The sequence below is a fragment of the Apodemus sylvaticus genome, chromosome 8 (assembly GCF_947179515.1).
Source record: "Apodemus sylvaticus chromosome 8, mApoSyl1.1, whole genome shotgun sequence".
In the NCBI taxonomy this organism is placed as follows: Eukaryota; Metazoa; Chordata; class Mammalia; order Rodentia; family Muridae; genus Apodemus; species Apodemus sylvaticus.
In genome coordinates this window covers 67,141,525-67,165,919 of record NC_067479.1, presented here as the reverse complement: position 1 = coordinate 67,165,919, position 24,395 = coordinate 67,141,525, and the positions used below count along the sequence as shown (strand labels likewise).

Sequence of the window (24,395 nt, the reverse complement as noted above, 5' to 3'; positions counted from 1 at the left end):
ATATATGTTTATGTTTATGCAAATGTAGAAGCACGTGTGTGCATGTGTGTATGGAGGTCAGGATTCAGTGTCTTTACTTAGGAACTATCTACTTCAGTGTTTGAGGTAGGACTTGTCAGTTTAGGTGAGACTGGCTGGCGGTGAGCCCCAGGGAGCCACCTGTTTGCATCTCCCCAGCACTGGGATTACAGCCATGTGCTATCATAGCTGGCCTTTTACTTGGATGCTGGAGACTAAACTCAGGTCTTTGTGTTTTCATAGGAAGCACTTTACTGGCCAGACTATCTCCCAAGCTCCTTACTTTCTTTTTAATTTGGGTTTTCTCTACTAATGGAAGAAGTATTACTAAGTGAAAAGCCACAGATGGTCATGGTCCTCTAGTAGTAGTGGCTAGGGTAGTAGATGCATCAGGAGACAAGAGAACCTGTTGTAGTGGATAGAGGGTTGGGAGGGATAGAAGCCCTAAAAGTAAGTCTTCCATTACCCAAACATAACTTGGATTCTACTTGTGGCCTGGATTTCAGTTGCGCAGTTTAGATGGAGGCCCACGAGTGATCTAGGAGCAGGTTCATGTTCTTTCTGAGCATATAGAATTTTGTACATTCCATTGTCCTAAGTTGAACCAAGTATATAGCAAGGACATTGGTTATGTGCCAATGTTCTTGCTGGTTAGGGTCCATACTGACCTATAAGAATGGGTAATTCTGGGGCTGGAGAAGACAGTTCGATAATTAAGAGTATTGTCTGCTCTTCCAGAGGACCAGGGTTTGATTCCCAGCATCCTGAAGGTAGTTCACAACCATCTATAATTCCAGTTCCAGAGGATCCAATGTCCTCTTCTGGCCGGCACAGGCACCAGGACCAAATGTGTTTCTCAGACATAAATGCAGACAAAATACCCCCACACACTAAATTAACTTAAAAAGAACGTGTAAAGCAGTTTCATGCTGTCTTTGCCGCCTCTGTTTTGTTATTGTTTGACCCCTCCCTCCCTCTTTCTTTGATGTGCTCCCACTATATATCCTAGGCTGGTCTCAAACATAGTCCTTCTTTCTGCCTTGGACTTGTGAATGCTGGGGCTTTAGGCATGGATTTCACCTGGCCATTTCTAGTTTTTAGCCATGGTATTTTGTTTTGTTGTGTATTATGTGGAAAAGGATGAATAAGAAGTGTCTGTGTTTTAAAAATGTAATGTTGAAGAAGAAGGAAAAGTATGCAGTAGAAGGTCTAGCTTTTTTTTTTTTTTAATATTTGGCATGGTCAGGGATAGTGGTGGGTGCACACCTTCAGATTTATTTATTTTATGTATATGAATACACTGTTTCTGTCTTCAGACACACCAGAAGAGGGCATCAGATCCTCTTTATAGATGGTTGTGAGCCACCATGTGGTTGCTGGGAATTGAACTCAGGACCTCTGAAAGAGCAGTCCATGCACTTAACCACTGAACCATCTCTCCAACCTAAGGTCTAACTTAAGGTACCTTTTGCTATAACATAAATCTCAGGCTCATATATATGCCTTTAATTATAGTCATTTGTTGTAAGTTTTAGAATCAGGTATGTTCATGTCTTCACCACTTCTTTGAAGACTTTAAAGAAAAAAGGAAGAGAAACCCCTGAAAATTTGTTTTATCTGTAGTGCACTGCCTTATAAATTTCATTGTGTTGACTTTTACTGTTTTGCAGCAAAATATGAAGATCTCTATGCATTCTCTTATAATCCCAAGCAAAATGATACTGAACGACTGAATGGTTGGCAGCTTATTGACCTTGCTGCAGAGTATGAGAGGATGGGAGTGCCCAATGCAAACTGGCAACTGTCTGATGCCAACCGAGAGTACAAGGTAAGCAAGCATCCTCTGCAGTAGGTCAGAGGGCAGTGCTGAGGGCAGTGTGGGGCGGGGCAGCCACTGCTCTCACTGCTGTTGGTGTTTTAGAGGTGTCCTGTTTTGTTAGTTTTGTTGCTTATTTTTGCCTCACATTATCTGTCCAGTGTGTTACCTCTTTTTATGTAGGTATCTAGTGCTATGAACTTGCCTCTTAGAACTGCCTTCACTGTGTCCCATAAGTGTGGGTATGTTGTATTTTCATTTTATTAAATTCTAGAAAGTCTTTAATTTTTTTTCTTGATCCATTTTACTTTCATCAGAGAATTGTTCAGTTTCCATGATTTTGTAGGCTTTCTGTTGTTGAAATCCAGGTTTAATTCATGGTTGTCTGATAGGATGCAGGGTGTTATTTCAATTTTCTTGTATTGTTGAGACTTGTTTTGTGTCTGAGTATATGGTCAATTTTGGAGAAAGTTCTGTGAGGTTCTGGGAAGAAGGTATATTCTTTTGTGTTTGGGTAAAATGTTCTGTAGATATCTCTTTGGTGCATTACTTATATGTCCATTAGTTCCAGTATTTCTTTGTTTAGTTTCTGTCTGGATAACCTGTCTATTGGTAAGAGTAGGGTATTGAAATTTCCCACTATCAGTGTGTAAGGGTCAATATGTGATTAAGATATAGTAGTGTTTCTTGTATGCCCTTGTGTTTGGTGCACACATGTTATGAATTTCAAGTCCTCTTGGTGGATTTTTTCCTTTGATGAGTCTGTAGTATCCTTTCCTATTCTTCTGATTAGTTTTGGTTTGGATTACTGAATTTTCATTTAGATATTCCTTTTGCATCTAAGCAGATAAAAACTACTGGCCTGCTTCTCTGTTGCCAGTATCTGGTTTTGTTGTTATGGCTATGAAAATTCACAGAATGAGTCCAGAAATATTTCATTCTCTTCAGTTTTCCAGAAGAGTAGTATATAATTGTTGTTATCTATACCATAAATGTTTGATAGAATTTGTCAGTGACACCATCAAGGCTGAGAATTTTCTCTGTGTTAAGGTATTTAGATACAAAATCAATACTATTTTTTTAAGAAAGCAAAGGAAGACTTATTTTATCTAATTTATTTTTACTTTAACATTTTCATTCAAGTATATGACCTTGTACCCTCTACTCTCTCCTTTTTCTTCCCTCCTTCCTAAGTCCTCTGTTCTTCTGGACTGTTTCCTACTTTTATGTCCATATATGTGATTTTTCTTATGTTATATAAAATATAGGAAGCATAAATGAGAGGAAATGCACAATATTTGTCTGAGGTTGGCTTGATTTGCTTAATATAGATACAATTATCTATCTCATTCTGCCTCGCCTGCTGAATTCACCCATTTAAAAACACCGTTTAAAATAAGCAAGGCTGGTTTGCCAGTCCTCGGCTGTAACCGCAGAAGAAGGATGATGGCTGAAAATGCTCAGATTTTCACTTAAAAGAAACAAACAACATAATGCTAAATGAGGACTGAGGCATTCAAGTCTATTTGGTCAAATATTAAAATGGCTACATCCACTTGCTTCTTAGGTTCATTTTCTTGAAATATCTTTTTCCATTTTTTTTACCCTGAGGTAATAGATCCTTGATGTTAAGGTGTCTTTTTTTGGAAGATGGATCCTGGTTTCTCATCTATATTGTTCATCTGTGTGCTTTTATGGAGGATTGAGACCACTGATGTTGAGAGAGATCAATGACTAACGATTGTGATTTCCTTTTATTTTTGGTGGTGGTGGTGGTGGTGATGTGTGTGTGTGTGTGTGTGTGTGTGTGTGTGTGATTGACTTTGTTGCTCTGGGATTATTCCCTGTGTCTTTTGGGGTATGGTGGTTAACCTCTTTAGGTTGGCAATTTCATTCTGGTACCTTCTGCAGGGCTGGATTTATGGATAAATATTGCTTGAATTTGGTTTTATGATGAATATCTTAATTTATCCATCTATACTGATTGAAAATTCTTTTGTGTATACTAGTCTGGGCTGGCATCAGTGGTCTGTAGCACATCTGTCCAGGTAGCTTTCAGAATCTCTGTTGAGGGGCTTGGAGAGATGGCTCAGCACTTAAGAGCACTGACTGTTCTTCCCGAGGTCCTGAGTTCAATTCCCAGAAACCACATGGTGGCTCACATCCATCTGTAATGGGATCTGATGCCCTCTTCTGGTATATCTGAGGACAGTAACTATGTATTCATAAATAAAAATAAATAAAAATCATTTAAAAATTGTAAAAAAGAATCATTTGGCAGATAAATATCATTTAAAGAAAAAGAATCTCCATTGAGAAGTCAGGTGTAATTTCAATATGTCTGCCTTTATATGTTACTTGCTCATTTTCCTTTGAAGCATTTATTTATTTATTTATGCTCTGTACATGTATTGTTTTGATTATTTTGTGCTGAGGAACCTTCTTTTCTAGTCGCCTGTTTGGTGTTCTGTACGTTGACAGGTATCTCCAATTGAGTTGGGGGAAATTTTCCTCTCCTGTGCCTTTATCTGAGTTTCTTCTCCTTCCTTTGTTCCTATTTTTCTTGAATTTGGTCTCTTCGTGGTGTTCCAGGTTTCCTGCATGTCTTGTGCCAGAAGTTTCCTTAGACTTCACATTTTCTTCTCTCGCGTTTCCAGTGTCGCAGGTTCTCTCTTCCATCTCTTGTATCTGGTTGGTGAAGCTTGCCCCTATGATTCCTGTTCACTTTTCCGAATTTGTCATTCCACACTTTTCTGAGTTTGGGTTTTCCTTATTAATTCTTTTTCCACTTTCAGGTCTTTCACTGTTAGTTTGTGTTCTCATAGATTTCTTTAAGGGATGTATTTATTTCCTTTTTAAGGACCTCTGCTGTATTCATAAAGGCTGATTTTAGGTCTTTTTCTTGTGTTTCATGAGTCATGTTTATGATGGGATCCTCAGCGCCTACTGTAATAGAGACACGTTGTCTTGGCTGTTACTATGTTTTCATGCTGGTATCTAGGGATCTGACAGTGGGAAGATTGTAATTCTAGGTGCTGACATCTGGATTTGTCTTTGATGGGTATTTGTTCCGTAGTTTCTGTTTCATCTCTGGCTCTAGGAGAGTGTGGTGGTTGTGTGGTACTTGATAGGAAATATTCTGGTCCTGATTGGTGTGGTTACTGGGAGTTACAAGTAAAAATGTGTTTCTAGGTATTGGGGGTGGACACTTTGGGATGAGGATGGGCCAGGAGGGGCATTCAGGGGTCCGTAGGAGGGAGGAAAGCAGCTTGTTCTACCAGGATCTGCTTAGACTCCTGGGAGTTGGGGCAGAGAGGAAAGACCACAGTAGGTCTGCTACAGAGCTGGGGATGAGACTGGGGTTGGGTTTGGAGGAATAGAGGAGAAGTGAAGATATGCAGTCAACCTACCTGCTTCCACTAGCTTCTCGGTTTCTGATTGGAATTAAGTATTTTCATTTGATATTCCCAGGTCTGTGAGACTTATCCCAGAGAGCTGTATGTTCCTCGGACAGCTAGCCGGCCAGTGATTGTCGGCAGTTCCAACTTCCGGAGCAAGGGCAGACTTCCGGTCCTATCCTATTGCCGGCAGGGCACTGAGGTAAGAACCTTCTCTGCTTTATGCTTGCAGTGAACTGAAGTTGTGCTCTAAGCTTCTGGATGAACACTAACGTGTTGTTTTGTTTTGTTTTGTTTTGTTTGAGATAGGGTCTCACTATGTAGCTCTAGATGCCCTAGAACAAAACTACCCTGAAAATACTCCTTTTCTGCCTTTCTTTTCCAGAAATTCCTTAATAATGGGCCCAGTGAATAGATAGGTTCTGTTTCTTCTCTTCAGGTTTTCTGTAGTCCTATGTGTATTTAGAGAAATCAGATAGCTTGCTTGTGCCAAGGCAAGCGCTAAAAGCAAGAAGAGAGCCCAGGGCATCTGGGTTCTGCGTGCAGACCTCACAGGGAAAGGACTGTTAAGAGGAGGTAGAGGAGGCAGGTCAACTTTGCAAACTGATTTTTAAATACGTTCCCGGCTCCCCACCCAGAAGATGTTTCTTTTCCCCTGGGCTCTGGTATGTCATTTACAGACTATCCAGAAACTCAGATCTCAGCTTGGAGAAGGCACTTCCTGTTTCTGCAGAAGTTTCTTTTCTCTGTTGACTTTCTTTGTATTTTTTCTTTTTTAGCTTTTATAAGTTGAAAGACTTCCTGTGTAGCCTCCATGACTTTCAGTTTTCTGGAAGAGTTCCTTAATTCTATTTCTCATTCAACAATCAGATTCTTTATTTCTGAGACTGTGACATTTAAGGGTTCTTTCTCTACTGAATTTCTTTAGTGAATTTCCTGTTCTCTGATGTGGTGTCACCAACTCTCAAGCAGACTTTTTTTTATTGAAATTCTGTGAGACTGCCTCTCCTTCTCCTCATGTTTTGCTGTTTACAAGTTTGTATGCCTGAGGTTGCATGCCTTTGCATTTTTCAATTTTCCTGCTGTGCTTCTGGCTATGTCCCAGAGGCTGAGCTTTCGCTGGTGTGTCAGCAGAAGGGCTTGGTGTGTTGTACAGTCCGAACTCACCTTCCTCTTTGTAGACTAAGTGCACAGGAGGAAGGATCTGGAGGTCACAGCTCTTCTGTAGGTGTTCAGCCACACCCTGTGCTCTGACCTTGCTGCTGGATTCTCCCAGCTCCTTCCTGTAGCCGGCACTTCCTCTGCCAAACCAGTTCTCAGGCTGCTGTTGCCCCAGATGTCAGGGCCCGGAGTTTTTTTGTTCATGCTTGTCCTGGTGGTCCCATATTTGTTAGAACCTTGTTCAGGTAAATTTTTAACAGAAGTCTAATTAGTATACCTTAAGCCCTAGGGTGTTACCTGGTCACCTTTGACACATCTTGTTAGATTACATTGTTTATTGGAAAGGTAGGCTGGAAAATACTTGCTGTTGACTTAGTGAACCAAAAATAGGTGTCCAAGGAGTGTGGAGCACAGGATTCCTTTAAAACAAGAACCAGACCCTGCTTGTGCTCAAAGAATAAGACGCCACATCCAACAATAGAGAACTGACTAAAACACTTACACAAAGCAGGGCACAACTCTTGAACACTAAAAACAACACAGTAGTCCTCATTTTCTTTTGCCATTGTAATTTTTGAAGTTGAATTTTGTGTGTGTGGATGAAATATTCAAATATTTATACTTGTAACACTTTGTCCCAAGGATACTCTATTAGAATGCTTCTGTAGAGTTCACCTGGAGGTGACATGGGTCAGATAACAGAGGGTGTATATGCTTCTATATCTTTTACTTTATTTTTTTTTTTCTGTTAGGGCAGGGCAGGGCAGGGCAGGGCAGGGAAAGGTTCCAAGACAGGGTTTCTCTTTATAGCCCTGGCTGTCCTGGACTCACTCTGTAAACCAGTATGGCTTCAAACACATGAATCCACCTGCCTCTGCTTCTTGAGTGTGCCTCCCCTTAGATAATCTTTTCAAATCTTCATGTCTCACTTTATAAAAAGCTTTATGAGTTTTAGTAGGGAAATAAAATTTCAGCTGTAAGTTTATTTTTTTAGTTTTATTTTATACCACCTGACCCAAGAGGTTTGAGTGGAGAATTTCAGTATGTGGTCTAGAGACTATTTTTGTGGTATTTTGGTGAAGAGACACCATGACCAAGGCAGCTCTATAAAGGACAACATTTAATTGGGGCTGGCTTATAGGTTCAGAGATTGTGTCCATTATCATATTGGCAGGACATGCAGCTTCCAGACAGGGATGGTGCTGGTGGCACTGAGAGTTCTCCATCTTGATCTGACTGCACCCGGGAGAAAGCTGACTCTTCCACACTGAGCAGAGTTCAAAGCCCACCCCATAGTGACACACTACCTCTACCAAGGCCACGCCTCCTAACAGTACCATTCCCTATGGGCCAAGCATATTCAAACCACCACACACATATAGGTGCTTTGTTTGAATGTTTGTGTACCATGCATGCATGTGCCTGGTGCTTATAGGATCTCCTGGAACTAGAGTTATAAACGATTGTGAGCCTCCATGCTGGTGCTACCCTCTGGAAGAGCAGTGGGTGCTCTTACCTGTCAAACCATCTCTGCTGGTCAAGATTAAAAGTTCCTGGTAAGAGAAAGAGTGATGGTGCAGAGATTAAGTGCTTCCTGCTCTTCCAGAGGACTTGAGTTTAGTTCCTAGCACCCATGTCCAATAGATCACACTTGCCTGTATTTCCATCTCCAGGGCATTAAATACTCCCTTTTGGCCTCTAAGGGGACCCACATACAAGTGGCATGCACTTGCATAGGTCCACACTCATAAATAAAAATCTTGAAATTTCTTATTCTATATGTACTGTTAGCCCATCTTCTTTACTTGAACTTGAGTTGAAAGTACCCTGTAGCTCATCAAAAGCCTGGAATGCAGATGTTTCCTTAGCGTTTATGCCTTCATAGACAGCTAACCAAGTGTTGCTCCTTAATTTTGATTTGTATGTGTGTGGGGTGTGTGTGTGTGTGTACAAACTAGGCGAAGAAACATTTAATTTTCTTAGAATAAAATATTGGAAAGTTTCTTATATTTTTATTGCTATGAATAGATACTGTGACCACAGAAACCATTATAAAGGAAAATATTTTATTATGGCTGGCTTACATGTTCAAAGGTAGTTCATTACTGTCATGGCGTGAAGCATGGCTTTATGCAGGCAGACATGATGCTGGAGAAGCAGCTGAGAGGTCTACATCTGGATCAGCAGGCAGAAAGAAAGCCTGGCTTGAGCTTCTGAAATACTTTATGTGATACAGTTCCTGCCGCAAGGCCACAGCTACTCCAACAAGGCCTCACCTTCAATAATGCCACTGTGGTGATCTACGAGTCTATGGGGGCCATGTTCATATAACCACCACAGGAAGTGTAGGCAGCATCTAGATTTTGAGAAGTATTCAAATCAAATAATTTTGTAAAAATTAATACTGTCTAAATTTCTTTCTGATTTTTAAATAGATTGTGCGTTTGATTGTAATACTTTGAGTCTTTTTTAAAAAAAAAAAACCTTTAGAGTCTTTTTATAATCTGCTTTCTGTCTTTTCAAAATTAGGCTGCCATTTGTCGATGCAGTCAGCCATTGTCAGGCTTCAGTGCCAGGTGCCTAGAGGACGAGCATCTGCTTCAAGCCATCAGTAAAGCCAACCCAGGAAACCGCTACATGTATGTCGTGGACACCAGGCCCAAGGTGTGTGTCCAGGGCCATGCATTCTGTTATCTTTATTGTTTTATGTCTTTAATTAACGGGAGTAAATATATCTGCCCAGATATAACATATCTGAATTGTAGTTTTAAATTAACCAAAGCTAATGCTATGAAGAAAATCTGTCCTTTGAGGGATACTAAAGTTCTCAATGCCCTTGGTCATAATTTTTTCTGTCTCATGATGTATAGATAATATATATGTATATATATGTATGTATGTTTATCTAGATATGTTTATATATATCTATACACACAGACAAATGGAACTATGTTTTCTTTTGTTGTTGTTTGGTTTGCTTTGGTTTGGCTTGGTTTCATTTTACATGATGGTTTCACTGTATAGCTCTGGCTGATGAGGAACTCACTCTGTGGACTAGGCTGGCCTAGAACGCAGAGATTTTCCTGTCTGTGCCTCCCAAGTGCTAGAATTAAAGATGTGAGCCAACACACCCTGCCACATATGGAACTCTTGAGGATGTTTTAATTAGTCTTATGTTATTTTGAAGAAATACTGGATAGTGCATGATGTAATAATTTAGAAATTTTCAATACCTTCTCCCCCTCCTTTACTTTCTTTTTTGTTGTTGATACTTAGTTTCTTTGTGACAGGCTCTCATGTAGCATTTGTACTATGTAGCTAATCCTGATCCTCTGCCTCCACCTCACAAATGCTGGAATTATAGCCATGCACCACTGCACCTACTTTATTATTCTTCATTAATGAAACTGTTAAATTATCAAAACACTTTGTTTTAAAATAATTTGGCCATAATGTGAAAGACTAAAAAAAAAAAAAAATGTAATGAACAGGAAATTGCTGTTCTCCTGATGTCTGTGGTACAAGGCTGAATTCTTATTATTGAGACCAAGCCGGAATCTGTACTTCTTTTTATGTGCACAGTAAACAGCTGATTCACATAGGACCCTGAAATTAGAGTAATTACAATCTTCAACGGTGAGAGCTAACTTTATTTTGATTTTTATTATAGCATCGCATGCAGAGCTGGTGGGATACACAAAAGGACATTGGCAGAATTATAGTGAGGATTTCTTCAAAAATCTGGAATGATGAGAAAATAAGAGAAAGCGATGAGAAAAAGCGAGTGAGCACTGTAGAACGATTGTAGGCAGCACTGTGAGAGGGCCCAGAGCTGCTGCAGAGTGATCTGATCGCATCACTGTGCAGTCGCACAAAAGACAATGGAGAACACAGACGATGAGAATAATTTGAATAAATTAGAAAGTATCAAAAATTAGGACTTGGTATTGATAATCTAAGACTCAAGAGTTGGCAATATCTCATAAGAAAAATTGTGTTCCCTTGTTACTAGAGGTGTATAAGCTAATGATTCTTTTTAGGTGATATTATACTTAAAAGGTATGACTGTGATTGTAACTCAAGACTTAATAGTTTTTATTTATATAACTGTCATTGATACAGTCTTTTTTTTTTTCACTTGCTTTTCTAAGTTTAAAATTAAGTAGTAGTAATGTAGACACATTTTTAATTTTGCTTCAGATTTTACTTCAGGGTAGGTAACTGTTGAGCCAACAGGTACAATTCACCTGTACCTGCTGCCAACCAAGAGTCTGTCCACTTAATGAAAATGACCCAGTGTAGGCCATTTGCTTTATCCACGCTCATATGAAAAGAATAGTAATTACAGTAACATACTATAACATATATGAAAGAAGCCAGCAAGCCAAATCTTACGGGTGTCTCAGATCAGTGTGTGTCCCCCTCTAGAGAGCAGTTTATGTGAGGCACAGTTCTTAGAGCTGTGCTAGGCTGGTCGGGTACTGTACACACGCAGCATGGTACAGTGCTGGGTCTCCGTGGGTGAGCCCGGTGGCATAGGCCATATAGTTCACATCTGACTCTCAGGGCCCCTGTGGTCCGACCATACAGACCGCTTCTGTGAACTGAGCTTCCCAGCTCTGCCCGGCTCCAAACCCAGATTTAGACAGGAAACATTCCTTCTTAATTGTGAGATGTCACAGAAATGTGGAAAGCTGATGAGAAAGTACTTGAATTATCTTTTTGAATTTTGAGTCTTCTTGACTAGGTTTTCCTCTGTGTAAACAACCACATTCCGCTGCACACTGCCCTTCTTCACTGTTGGTTGGTGATGTGGCAGGTTTGCTTATTAAAAAATAGTAGCTTATTCAGTTTTGATGAGTTTCCTTAAATGTTGTCCTGCTATAAAATGTGACTTAGTGCTTTTATGACATTCTGATAAATTAAAGATAAAAATAATTTGACTGTAAATTTCTAAAATTTTGATTTTTAGCTCAATGCAATGGCTAACAGAGCAGCTGGAAAAGGTTATGAAAATGAAGACAACTATTCTAATATTAGATTTCAGTTTGTTGGAATAGAAAATATTCATGTCATGAGATCCAGCCTTCAGAAATTACTGGAAGGTATGATTATTGTACACCTTTTAGAGAGCTTTGTGCAATGGAGGTACAGTGGCAGTCATATAGGGCTTTGACTGTCCTGTCAGTCCCTCCACCTCACCCTCCTCCTTTCTTCCTTCTCTCTTTCCTCTCCCCTCCCCCACTTACTAAGTTGCTCACTCACACCTTTTTTGAGACAAAGTCTCTCTGAGTCTAAGGCATCCGCAGACTGCCTCTGCAGCCAAGGCTTGCCTTGCAGTGCTGATCCTCTCGCTTCAGCTCCTCAGGGGCCGGGATTACAGGTATGCACAAGCAGCCAGGGAGCTCCTCTGTTGTCATCCAGCCATTGAAAGCAGTCATTCTTTGTTCTTACATCTCACTTCAACACAGGCACATTGTGGATGGTAGCTGTCCTGTCTGCAGTTCTAATGGTCACTGTTGTTAGAGATCACTGAGTGGTCACTACACTCTTAATGATGTCGTATGTGTGTGTGTGTGTGTATATACACACACACACACATATACACACACACACATACACACACACACACATACATATACACACACATATATACATACACACACACACACACACACACACATAAAATTCAAACATTTGGGCTACCTTTTAAAAAGGCAATTGAACATTTCTTTTAAGCCTAAGGAGGGACAGAAAAAATGTCAGCTCCTCATAGCACATTTAATTGATATGCGTGTTCCCCAATTCACTCCCCAAGATCTCTGCAGGACAGGAGGTGAAAGGATGGGTGGGCACTCGGCCCCATCCTGATTGAAAACCTTCTCTATTTCACAGTGAATGGCAGCAAGGGGCTTTCTGTCAGTGATTTCTACTCTGGTTTGGAGAGTTCAGGATGGCTACGCCATATCAAGGCTGTTTTGGATGCTGCAATCTTCTTAGCCAAAGTAACTATCTCTCATTGGTTCAGGTTTGTAATGGTTGGGGAAGGAATGGACTTAGCCTTGGTAAGTCTTAGTTCTGCTCAGACAACTTTTTCTGTTCTTTGCCTCTTTAATGGGGTTCACTTCAGTTCGAAGTGGTACCTAATCTGGAGATTTATAATCCCCAACTACTTACAAACAGCTTTTTTTGTTTGCTTGTTTTATTTTTGTTGTGTGTTTTAATTATGCTGTGGTCACAGTGTTATTGAGGGTCGGGTCTCCTTTATGGTGTGTATCTTCTGGTGTGGGCTTTATTACAGAACCTTTCTGATTTATATGAGAGGAATTGTGCAAGAATCTGAGTGTGCCATCCCACACCCCCAGGCTATAGTGGTTGAAAATGCAAGTGTGCTGGTGCACTGTTCTGACGGCTGGGACAGGACCTCCCAGGTGTGTTCCCTCGGGTCGCTCTTGTTGGATTCCTACTACAGGACACTGAAAGGATTCATGGTAAGGATGTGCTCCATTGAACCCATGACTTCTGTACCCAGGGGGTGCTTGGCAGCATGCCTAGACAGTTTTATCCTGAGGCCATGTGGCTGACAGAGCCTGATAGGCAGCTGAGCCTGCACAGAGCAGCTCCAGGTACACAGTCCTTGGGCCCTCGATGTGACGTCTGTGCTTCTGCAGCAGAGAACCTGAAGGCAGACCGATCTCTATTTGTGCAACATTTTTTTGGCCAAATACTTTAGATTTAGAGGTTGATGCACCACCACCACCGCCGCCACTGCCCACCCTAAAGTATTGCAAAATTGTTGATATTTTCTCTCTCACCTTTATCTAGTAAAAGTAATGTAAAATACTTTAATTACAATTAAAATAAATTTAATTGTAAACCATGTTGAGGGAATGTTCATCTACAGCACCCTGATGTTAAGTTAAACATTGTGTCATTTCTGTTTATAAAACCAAATTTATACTTAAACAATTTTCTTCTAGGCAGGAATTTATTTTCTCTTTCGTATCTGATTAGATCAACTTTGAAATCTTTGTGTAAAGCAGGTTTGGGAGGTGTAGAGGGACAGGTCAAGAGTTGAAGGTCATCCTTTACTATGTTATCACTTTGAGAGCATCCTGAGCTACATGAGACCTGTCTAAGAACAAAACAAAATTCCCACCAAAGCACATAGTGAGTAGATGAAGAGGTATTAGAGAGGTGTACGCGCTAATTAATAATTACATCACAGTCCTGTGATGACAGGGTGATGTAAAGTCTCAGACCTGGCTCAGCAGCATTCTCTCTCATACTAAGAAAACTACGTGAAAATGGTGCTAATAAAAATAACACTAGGGAGCGGGACAGTGGCGCATGCCTTTACTTCCAGTACTTGGTAGGCAGAGGCAGGTGGATCTCTGAGTGTGAGGCCAGCCTTGTCTATAGAGCTAGTTCCAGGCCATCCAAAGCTGCACAGAGAAACCCTGTCTTGGAAAAGCAACAAGTACAAAAACCACTTAGTAAAATAAAATAACATGAAGCTTCCTTTGAAAGGATGAGTGAGGAATGTCATCCTCAGCTCATTTGTCAGGCGTCTGAATGGAAGCATGGAGTGAGTGACCAGGCCCACAGCAGAGCCCTGCGGAGCATGAGGGTGGGCTGAGTGTGTGTGAGAGTGAGCCCGGGGCTGAGGAGGCGAGAGAGAGCCTGAGGAAGAGGATGCTGGGATGGGTACTTTCCCCTGAGGAAGAGGATGCTGGGATGTGTACTTTCCCCTGAGGAAGAGGATGCTGGGATGTGTACTTTCCCCTCTAGGCAGTGGGAGCCGGCGGGCAGAGCAAGCAGTAGCTTGATGAGAGATGCTCTGTGAGAAGATGGCTTGGCCTCTTGAAGGCAGAAGGGAATGGGATGGAGGCTGAGGGTCCAGGGTAGGGACTACTGGTCCATCTGAAGGGGGGGGAACTGAAAGTCAGGCAGCAGGACTCACACAAGTCTGCAGAGGTGGCGGTCTCAGGGGACACTGACAAAGGAGGACTAGTACAAGCTGCCCATAGATTGAGCAGAAGTTGGATAGGATTCCTCATCTGGGTTTCCAGGCTGCTGAGTCAGCTTCCTGCTCTTCTCTGAGCTAAGCAGGGGAGGAGGTTAGAGAAGGAAACTAAGTCGGGAAGAATGGAATGATAGAGGACCCAGCATAAAATCTGTATTTCCACCCATGGTCACAGCATAGAGGTGACAATGACACCTATGATAGGACCTGTAAATGTGCTCAAGAAACTGTATCCTTGACCAGTGTGCTCTTTTAAATGGATTTAAGGCAACATTGGAGATGTCAAAATGGCCATCCTGACACTGAGAAAAGATATGTTTGATGATTATATAATGAGATTATAAGGTATGTCAAGCACTAAGAAGTTACTTCAGATCTGACTGAAAACATTAGAGATCTGTTCTCTCATTGGCTATGGTGATGCATGTTCTTGGGAAGCTGAGACAGGAAGATGGAGAGTTCAGCCCAACCTGTATTTCATATTGAAAAGTTGATTCAAAAAAAAAAAAAAAAAAAGGAAAAGAAAAGTAAGAGCTGTTATTTTGGTGGAATTAGTCAATAGAGAAGCCATGACCTGAAGACTGAACTACATATGCAAGGAAGCCAATGTTGGCATCTGAATAAAAACTAGCTCTTTTATTGACTTTGTTTTGTGTTCCAAGAGACAGGGTCTCGCTCTCATTTTTCTTATGCTTTACATAAACAATGTACAAATACACCAATGGTTTACACCCCTGCCCCTGCACTACAGAGCGGCCATTATTAGTGTTTTAGTTACATTTCTAATTCCCCTCTTGCACCCCACACTCTATTTGAAGACAAAGTTCCCCCTGATACCTTTCTGGTCTCTGATTCTCTATTCTCTTGCCTGAGTCTCTGAGTGTTGGAGTTCAGCTGGCTTTTCCATGTTATTTTTGTATGTACAAAAATGTAATGTTGCCTTACCAAGTGTGTTTTTAATGAATGCAACCAGAATTGTTTGTTGTAAGACTACATCCCATGTCTTTTTACTCTGGTAACCCTCATCTAGGTTCTGCCTACTTTGGGATTTGGTTTTTTCGAGACAGGGTTTCTCTGTGTAGCCCTGGCTGTCCTGGAACTCACTCTGTAGACCAGGCTGGCCTCGAACTCAGAAATCCGCCTGCCTCTGCCTCCCAGAGTGCTGGGATTACAGGTGTGCGCCACCACTGCCCGTCTGGTTCTGCCCACTTTTTTTTTTTCCTTTTTGCTAATCTCTCTCTTTCTTTTCTTTTTTTTTTTTTTTTTGGTTCTGCCCACTTTTAATTTTTTTTTAATCTCTTTTCTTAGCAGAACTGTCACTGTATTTTTTAAAGTTGAAAGTAGTTATATAGTTGATTTTGCTTTTTCTCACTAGGTTTTAATAGAAAAAGATTGGATATCATTTGGGCATAAATTTTCAGAGAGGTGAGTAGCTATGATATATTTAAATTTTTGCAAAATTTCATCACCATGGTTTTCCTTGTTGAAATTTACATATCTCTGTGGCATGGGAACTATGGCTCTGTATTATATGAATCTAGACATAATGTCTCTGTTATTTTTTTTCTCTTAGTGCCTTTGTTAGCTCTCATAGCCATTGATGTTTGGTCTTGTAGCAAGGCTGGCCTTGAATTTCTGGTCCTCCTGCTTCTCCTTCCTGAGGACTGGGGTTACAGATGTCCACTAAAATGATGGTTACAAATGGACTTTTATTGTACATATTATATATGTAATACCTGTATGTATAGTTTGTAGGCTTAAGTTTACAATGCCTAAGTAATGAACTTCTTGCAGAGACATTTTTCAAAGCCTGTGCTTTCTGGGGGTTTAGGTGTGGCCATTTGGATGGTGACCCAAAGGAAGTCTCACCAGTGTTTACTCAGTTCTTGGAGTGTGTATGGCATCTTACTGAGCAGTTCCCACAAGCCTTTGAGTTCAATGAAGCATTTCTTCTTCAGATCCATGAGCACATTCATTCGTGCCAGTTTGGGAACTTCCTTGGCAACTGTCAGAAGGAAAGAGAGGAACTCAGGTAAGTAGTAGATGGTAAAATAAGCCTTTTCCTTCTGCACCACCAAGCCATCCCACCATAAATCATGGCTGTAAAATGAAGTGCCCTGATGGTTTTAGGTAGAATTGAATTTTCTTTAGAGTTCCTTATCTGTGTTTTTGAAGCTAAAGTACCCCACTAATATCTTCCACCTTTCTGTTTTAAAATATATTTTGAAGTAGAATAGGATCCAGAAAAGTACATGTAGGATTACTTACACACACACACACACACACACACACACACACACACACACACACAGCTATTACCCAGAGCAAGAACCCCATGCTGTTCCCTAAAAGTTTTGGTGCTCTTTTGCATTTTAAATATATATTTTAGAAGAGAGAAATCTTTACATAATTTGTTTCTCAGAAAGTGTTGGTCCCCACTTTTATAGTGGTGGAAGGGATAAATCAGTGGGTTTGTCTTATGGAAAGGTGGCAGGTGCAGCTCTCCTCCCTGTGAGGCAGACAAGCCTGCTGGCATTGTTCCACGGGGACCCTGATGGGGTCTCATGCGGGCACTAAGTGCCACCCTTGACCCCTTGCCTGTTCTTTATACCAGCTTGTAGTTTAGGGGTTTGGATTCTGCGTTTAGGTTTCTTATAATAACAGTGAATCTAGACTTTACAAGTGACATGTAGAAAGGCTACAGTGACTTCCTATAATTTGGATCAGGTGGCTTTTCTTGGAGTACAAATCTATTTTTGGAGAAACTTCTTTCTCAATTGGTACCAAACTCAAAAAAATAAGAAGAGGAAAACACAAATGGCTATTTCTTAGTAGTCTTTCTTAGAACATACCTGTAGGCCATCTTAGGGCATATGGTACTATGCGTGCCTAAAGCATCTGTTAGACTTACCTGCTGTGGATATGCCTCCTCTGTAGCCATCTGTCCATCAAATGTGTGCCTTTAGACAAGCGACTGGCATTCCAGAATCTTCCACTGAAATGTGTTTCTGTCCTGTGGTAGTTACCCTCATGGCCCAGCATGATGGGGTTGTGAGAATAAGGCAGAACAACTGAATCAGTGTTCTGTTGCAAGGTGTGGCAGTCCTGGGATATGAGGAGAATCCCTAAGTAGACAAATGAGATACAGTGGTCGACCTGTATTGTGCCCAAGACACATTTATTACATGGTCACAAATGAGAAAGGAAATGCAAGGAAAGCAGAACTCAGACAGGAGAGGTGAGTGGGTTTCCAGCTGGAGGCCGCTGAAAGCAACCGCCTGATCTATAGCGTTAGCAGGGCGCTGAGTATCACTGGTAAGACTTTTATGTTCTTATTCCCTAAGGTTAAAGGAGAGAACTTACTCCCTGTGGCCCTTTCTTTTGGATGACAAAAAGAAGTACTTAAATCCTCTCTACAGTTCCAAATCTCAGAGACTGACAGTCTTGGAACCAAATACAGCCTCTTTCAATTTTAAGTAAGTTGGCCATTGAAGCGTTTATATGTGATTTTTCTCAAACAAATTTTGGGAACTTTTAAAAATAGGGTTAACTTTATTTTTATTATCATCATCATAAGTATTATTTGTATGAGAGTTTTGCCTGTGTGCAGTGTGTGTGTGTGTGTGTGTGTGTGTGTGTGTGTGTTGCTTGTTGAGGTCAGAAGAGGTTATCAGATTCCTTGGAACTGAAGTTGTAGATGGTTGTGAGGCCTGCATGTATGTGCTGGGAACTGAACCCAGGTCCTCTGGAAAGGTAGCCAGTGTTCTTAAGCACCAAGCCATCTCCCCATCCCCTAAAAATATTATTTTAGTTAAACATATTCATGTATGATCATTGTATGCATGCAATGTAATGAGCAAATCAAGATAGTATTCCCATGTTTTTAAGTTTTCTTAATTTTAATGGACATACAATGTATGTTTATGAACAATGAGGTATTTTGGAACCTGTGTATAGCATGTGGCAATCAGAACAGACCAGTTGGTGTTTCTGTCTGCTCCTTGTTACTGTGTGTGAGCTCCTCACTTCCAGTTGTTTAGAGAACTTGGAATAGGCTTTGTGAGCTGTTCTCACTCTGTCATGCTGGGAGCTCTAGAGCTCCCTATTTCATCTAAAGGTGTTGTGGTTAAAAACTTCCTACATTTCTTTGTCATAAAGATTTTGGAGAAACATGTACCATCAGTTTGATCGGACGCTCCATCCTCGGCAGTCTGTACTGAACATAATTATGAATATGAATGAGCAAAACAAGCAGTTAGAGGAAGACATTAAAGACCTAGAGGCGGTAAGTATTCTGAGTTTGTGGGTTAAAATGGTGGCCTGCATGTGGCCAGGGCTTGGGCCTCTGGGCAAGGCGGATGCACACCCCATGCTTCTGCCACCCACCTGCTAGTGGGCATCCAGCTGTGAGAAGCTGCAGGACCCTGCTATGAGGGTGGGGGGTGGGGAAGCGCAGTCTGGGATCCCTGGGGAACTGGCGGAAGCCAGCTTGTGGGTTCCCAGGCCTCAGGCAGGTTCCAGCTCTTGGACACCACAGATGCCAATGAATGTAGCAGAAGAACTGAGAATGGAATGGGGGCCTGCAGGCCAGCTTTAGCCTGGAGTCCACGGAGACCATGGCTGGAAGTGCAGGGAGGCCCCCTGAAAGAGGTTGGACAGGACTCTTTAGAGGAAGACCTGCTCCATTGCTTTAGCATGGTGGATCCAGATGAGAGGAGGTAGTCCATGGTTTTAAAACGTTTATTGTTGGCAGAGAGTTGTGATGAGTGAAAACATACCCCACTTTCTCAGGGCGGGCCTGAGGTTAGTAGAGGCAGGGAAAGGCAGGAAGAAGGAGAAGTAGAGGCCGGCCATAGCCACATGGAGAGATGGGGGAAGGGAATGTGAGGGGGGAGCAAGAGAGGCAAGGGTAAGAGAGAGAGAGAGAGAGGAGGCCGCAAGCAGCTCCTTTTGGGCCAGGCCTCTTGCCAGGTAACTGTCGGCGGGGGGTGGGGGGGGGTGGGGGGGGCGGGGGGGGGGTGGTGGGGGGCGGGGGGGGTGGGGGGGGTTGGGGGTGGAGTCCAGACAATACCGGGGTGCTTAGGGTGTTGCCATACATGACTGATGGCCACAGAATTCTGGAGAACTGAGGCCTCATGTCAGGAGCCTAGTACCTGGGAGCATGGCAAACAGGCCTTCGGTCCCTTGCAGGAACACCTGCTGGGTCTCCAGGGTTTGAACCTAGCTCGACCAGAAAACAGGCTGCCTTTCACAGTCTCACATGAGTTGTCTAATAAAGCATATTTGTTTAATTTACTGTATGACAGTTTCATCCATTTTGGGCTCTTGATTACAGATAAAGAGAATTTATTGGGCATTTTGTTTGTTTGTTTGTTGAGAATCAACATCCAAATTTTGCTCACTTTTCTCTTGGCCTGTTTGCCATTTTTCTTTTTGATTTGTCAGGGTTCCTCATATACTAGATACTAAATCTCTGTTAGGGTTATTGCAAATAACTTTGGCTTATTCTGTCTTCTTCATCTTACTGTTGTTATCTTTATGCTTTGCCGCGTGTGTGTGTGTGTGTGTGTGTGTGTGTGTGTGTGTGTGTGTGAGTACACATGCTTCTTTTTAATGCTAGACAGTTCTGTTTTGTACAGAGAACTGTCCTGTCTGCCTCAGAGAGCGGTAACTGCTTGGGTAAACTAGAGGGCACAAATGAGTATTAACGTTGTCTGGAGTTGATTTGGAGAGCATGATGCTTTGCCACAGGACACTTTAAATATTATGTTTAAAAAAAAAATTGTGCTACTTTCCAAAGACTGATCTGTTCACTTGGCAACCCTTAGTGAGGGATGTGAGAATCTCGTCATGGTCAGCAGGACCTTCAGCTGAGTTAGGTGTGGTTGCTGTGTTAGAGTGAATTCAGGCTGATCATATCCTCTGCATCCTTGTCCTTATACAATGATTACTTGTTAAACTTCCTATGGAATATGTGTGTTTCTGCCATGTGAAGACCTGGGTCCCATACAGTCAAATCTGGTTGAATTGATTGACAAACGTAAACACTTAATGAAGTGTTTTCTTTGATAAATTTCAAGCTCTTGTGATTTTTTTTTAAAGATTTTATTTATTACATGTAAGTACATTGTAGCTGTCTTCAGACACTCCAGAAGAGGGCATCAGATCTTGTTAGGGATGGTTGTGAGCCACCATGTGGTTGCTGGGATTTGAACTCAGGACCTTTGGAAGAGCAGTTGGTGTTCTTAACCACTGAGCCATCTCTCCAACCCGTTCTTGTGATTTTTTAGTTATTAAGTTCATAACTGTGTATCATGCACAAGGGGAACACTTGTGAAAGCATGTTTTCTTCACTCCATGTAAACCTGTTAACTGTAGTTACTAAAGTTTTTTTATGTCTTGTTTTGCTTTAGAAAATTAAGCAGTGCAAAAATGGCATCCTAACGAAGGACTTGCTGCAAGTCGTTCACCCTGAGTCTCCTGCCCTGAAAACCTCACTGTGTCTGAAAGAGCAGAGTCTGCTTCCAGTGAAGGACACACTCCGAGCTATAGAGGGCAGCAGCCCAGCAGATAATCGGTACTGTGACTATGCCGAGGAATTTTCTAAGTCGGAGACTACTGTGGTCAGCTTGGAGTATGGTGTGGCCAGAATGACTTGTTAGCATCCAGTTCTTCCTGGATGACTCTAGTGTAAGAAATGTATAGTTGTGAGGATGATCTGTACACATGGGCAGGAGGGTTTGTTGAGTGACTTTGGGGCTTAGCAGTAGGTGAATAGCTGAGAAAAGGATCACAGGAGCAATTCAGAGGAATAGGTCAGCTAAGTGCCATTTGTAGCAAGAACGATACTCATTTCTGTAGGAAGTGAGTGCTAGTGTGTATACTTACTGGAAATGATTTATGCAGTACAGGTGAGCTAAAAGTCTGTTGATTCAGATGTTAATTACAGACAAGCTCAATAGCTTTCCTTAAGTGTAATTTAACTCTGAGAACACAGACCTGACCACCTGAGCCCTCAGTGACTGACACTGCGTGTGCTCTCAGTCCTGCAGCTGGGTGACTACGTATTTTGCCATTTAGTGATGTTTTAACATTAAAATGCCATGAAAAGTACTTCTGAGACAGCCTTAAAATAGACTCTCAGTTTATTCTGGAGGCTTTATAGCCGAGAACAGGATGTTTGATCCTCCTTTAATCAGCCTTATTTCATATGAAGAACTGCACTCTGATTACCTGGGGGCCACACACTGTGGTGCTTCTCCATGGAAAGTAGTAGACATACTCTGCTAGTTCGTGATCAGCCAGCTCCACCCACAGTTCATCAGTCACAGCTCAGAGCACTCGTCTCTTAGGCTGGTACAAGCACACTTGGCATTTACTTTCGGCTTACTGCACTCTAATAATTCTTACTCCGTGGTTGGCTTTAATCCTTTGGTAGCTGTACATTTAAAGTGGCAAAGGGAGCACTGAGGGAGCCAGTTCATGTACAACAGAAGCAGCTTTGACGCCAGAAAAGGGTTTATTTTGCTTTGTTAGGCTCATTGTTTATTCTGTGCACAGGGACAGACATACCTTTTCTAAAAAAATCACTTGCAACTGGCAGTATTACCAGCTGGTTCTCAAACAAAGTTTAATAATACTGTTGATGGTGTGATGTACAGTTCAGGGGCACTACAAAATCTGTGTATGTTATCTTATATATCTCCTGATTACACCTATATCTGTAATATTTCTTGTATTAGTTTTGAACATATGTATCTTTTGGAAAAAAAGAAAACTGAATTGTATGTGATTTTATCTAATCCTTATTTTTCCATTCACTTCTGTAAGACCTTATGTAATAAAAACACTTCATTTTAAAAAGTAACAGAAATATACTAAAAATTACAATGTATAATGAAAAGTGTTTAGACATTGAGAAAGGAAACTTAATCTCTGTGGCCACAACAGGAGTTTTTTGTGCCTCGGTTCCAGTCAGGTTGTGGTTTTAGACTTCTGTGGCAGACTTCCTCGTCATATCCAGTTCATTATGCTAATCTTCAGCTTCACATGTATATATGTGTTTACATGCTCACACACAGATAACATCCTGAGTGACATACAGGGCATATGTTGGCAAAAGTCTGTGTAAATGTCTCATAAAATTAGACTTATGTTCATCGTATTTTGGGATGTATAGCATGTAAATTATTTCATGTATTATTTAAAGGCAATTAAATGTTCATGTTTTACTTTGAATGTTTTTCTTTTGGGAAAAAACAAATGAGAATCTTAGAGGAGAACCTGTTATTGTTACTTTACTGAACCAGCATGATTCCTAACTGCATGGCTCAGGGAACACAGCAGAAGTGGGGTGGACAGAAAGATTGGATAAGCTGGAAGAGCCAGAGAACCAGGAAATTTGCTTGGATTTTGTGTTTCTTAGCAGTTACATGGGAGCTACACACCTATCATAGCACAGCAATATGGTGGTCTGAACAAGGCCTGAACTCTGACAGCACCAGTTGACATGACAACAGGGATGGGGGAAGTCTCACAGGACCTCACCAGAGACATAGGACTATAGGAAACTAATCATTGCTGAGGGAGCGAGAATCCGTCTGCCCTAGGGATGAGCCCAGAAAATGGTTATCTAATAGCAAGTGGTCAGCCCTGAAATCATGCACATACAAAAGACAAATCAAATGACTTCAAGTTGTGCTTTTTGTTTCCTTGCTTAGGCAAAGGGTCTTATACATTACCTTAACACAACAGTAAAGTTTTAGCATTTCATTTTCCAAAGGTTATTGGCAAACTCCTTTTAGACACAAACATGCTTTCTGAGTAATTGACCCAGGCTGTGGTTCAGTAGAGAGTGGTGAAGTTGGGGACATCCCTCGGTCGGCGGTGTGTTATCTGCGCTGTTACCAGCTTGCAGGTAGAAGCCTGGGTCCACCAAGTAGATACATTCAAGGTGAACTGGCCCAGTGCCAGTATAAAGAAGAAATGGCAGCCAAGAAATGGGCAGCTTTGTTAGGACTGTTTGGAACTCCCGGTCTTCTGGGTGAGAAGCAGTGTGGGAAACTGAGGAAAAACATGCCCTGTTCTCTCGCTCCCTCTCTCTCACTGTTCATCTGATGTGCATGTGCAGGGGTGTCGGGGGAGCCTCCGTTCTTAGGAAGGGTTTTGCAGGTCAACTTGAGAATTACGGAAGTACTCCAACTAGCCCTTCTAAGAAACCCACATAGCCATTTGGGTATGTCCACCCTGCAGCCTGTGGGCTTCATGTCTCCAGGGTACATATATTATGACTACAGCTCTTCACATTTTGTGGATGGGAGTATCATATTGCAATAAAAGATTAGACACCCCTGAAGTTTTAAAGGCATCACTTCCCATTTTTACCGGCCAAAAAAATCTTAATTATGGTCTTTTCCAAATACAAATCTAGGGCGTTTTCATGGCTCAAGTGAATATACAACCGTTAACCTTCAGGAAATTAGAAGAAAGACAGCCTACAGTCTTGAGTAGTTAACTCAAAGACTCAACATCATGTATTTGATACCTTAGGAGAAAACAGAAGCCTGGTGTTACAGTGAACAGTGACCCAGCTCTTTCTAGGAGAGTGAAATGTCCCCATGCAAGGCAACAGTGCAATGCATGGCCGTATCAGCTTTCAGCTGAGTGGATGCTGAAGCCCCGTCTCAGTTTCTGACTCATAAGTACACTCTACAACTCCGAGGCTGCAAGCAGTGGCTAGGAATGCATATTAGAATTTAGCAATGTTGGGACTGGAGACATTTGCCCAGTTTCCAGTACCCATGTCAGATAGTTCACAACAGCTTTGGGGGTTCTGACTCCCTCTTCTAAGTTCCTCAGGTTATGAACTGAGCACAGGGTCCCCAATGGGGGAGCTAGAGAAAGGACCCAAGGAGCTGAAGGGGTTTGCAGCACCATAGGACGAACGATATGAGCCACCCAGTACTCCCAGAGCTCC

General features: G+C 41.7%; 1 protein-coding gene across 3 annotated transcripts in view; it reads left to right on the top strand.

The window, feature by feature from the left end:
- Mtmr6 (myotubularin related protein 6) overlaps positions 1-22,650 on the top strand; it is a 38,295-nt gene extending 15,645 nt beyond the window's left edge. For 2 of the 3 annotated variants that reach the window (XM_052191273.1, XM_052191274.1), the window contains 11 exons: positions 1,689-1,846; positions 5,306-5,434; positions 8,923-9,057; positions 11,366-11,498; positions 12,289-12,398; positions 12,759-12,884; positions 15,795-15,844; positions 16,251-16,451; positions 17,764-17,895; positions 18,578-18,704; positions 20,833-22,650. In XM_052191273.1, coding sequence (XP_052047233.1) covers positions 1,689-1,846; positions 5,306-5,434; positions 8,923-9,057; positions 11,366-11,498; positions 12,289-12,398; positions 12,759-12,884; positions 15,795-15,844; positions 16,251-16,451; positions 17,764-17,895; positions 18,578-18,704; positions 20,833-21,081 — 1,550 coding nt within the window. In that variant the 3' untranslated portion in view covers positions 21,082-22,650. Of the gene's footprint in view, positions 1-1,688; positions 1,847-5,305; positions 5,435-8,922; positions 9,058-10,063; positions 10,178-11,365; positions 11,499-12,288; positions 12,399-12,758; positions 12,885-15,794; positions 15,845-16,250; positions 16,452-17,763; positions 17,896-18,577; positions 18,705-20,832 lie in introns of all 3 variants that reach the window. The other variant, XM_052191275.1, reaches the window with a different exon arrangement.
- The last annotated feature ends 1,745 nt before the right edge of the window (positions 22,651-24,395 follow it).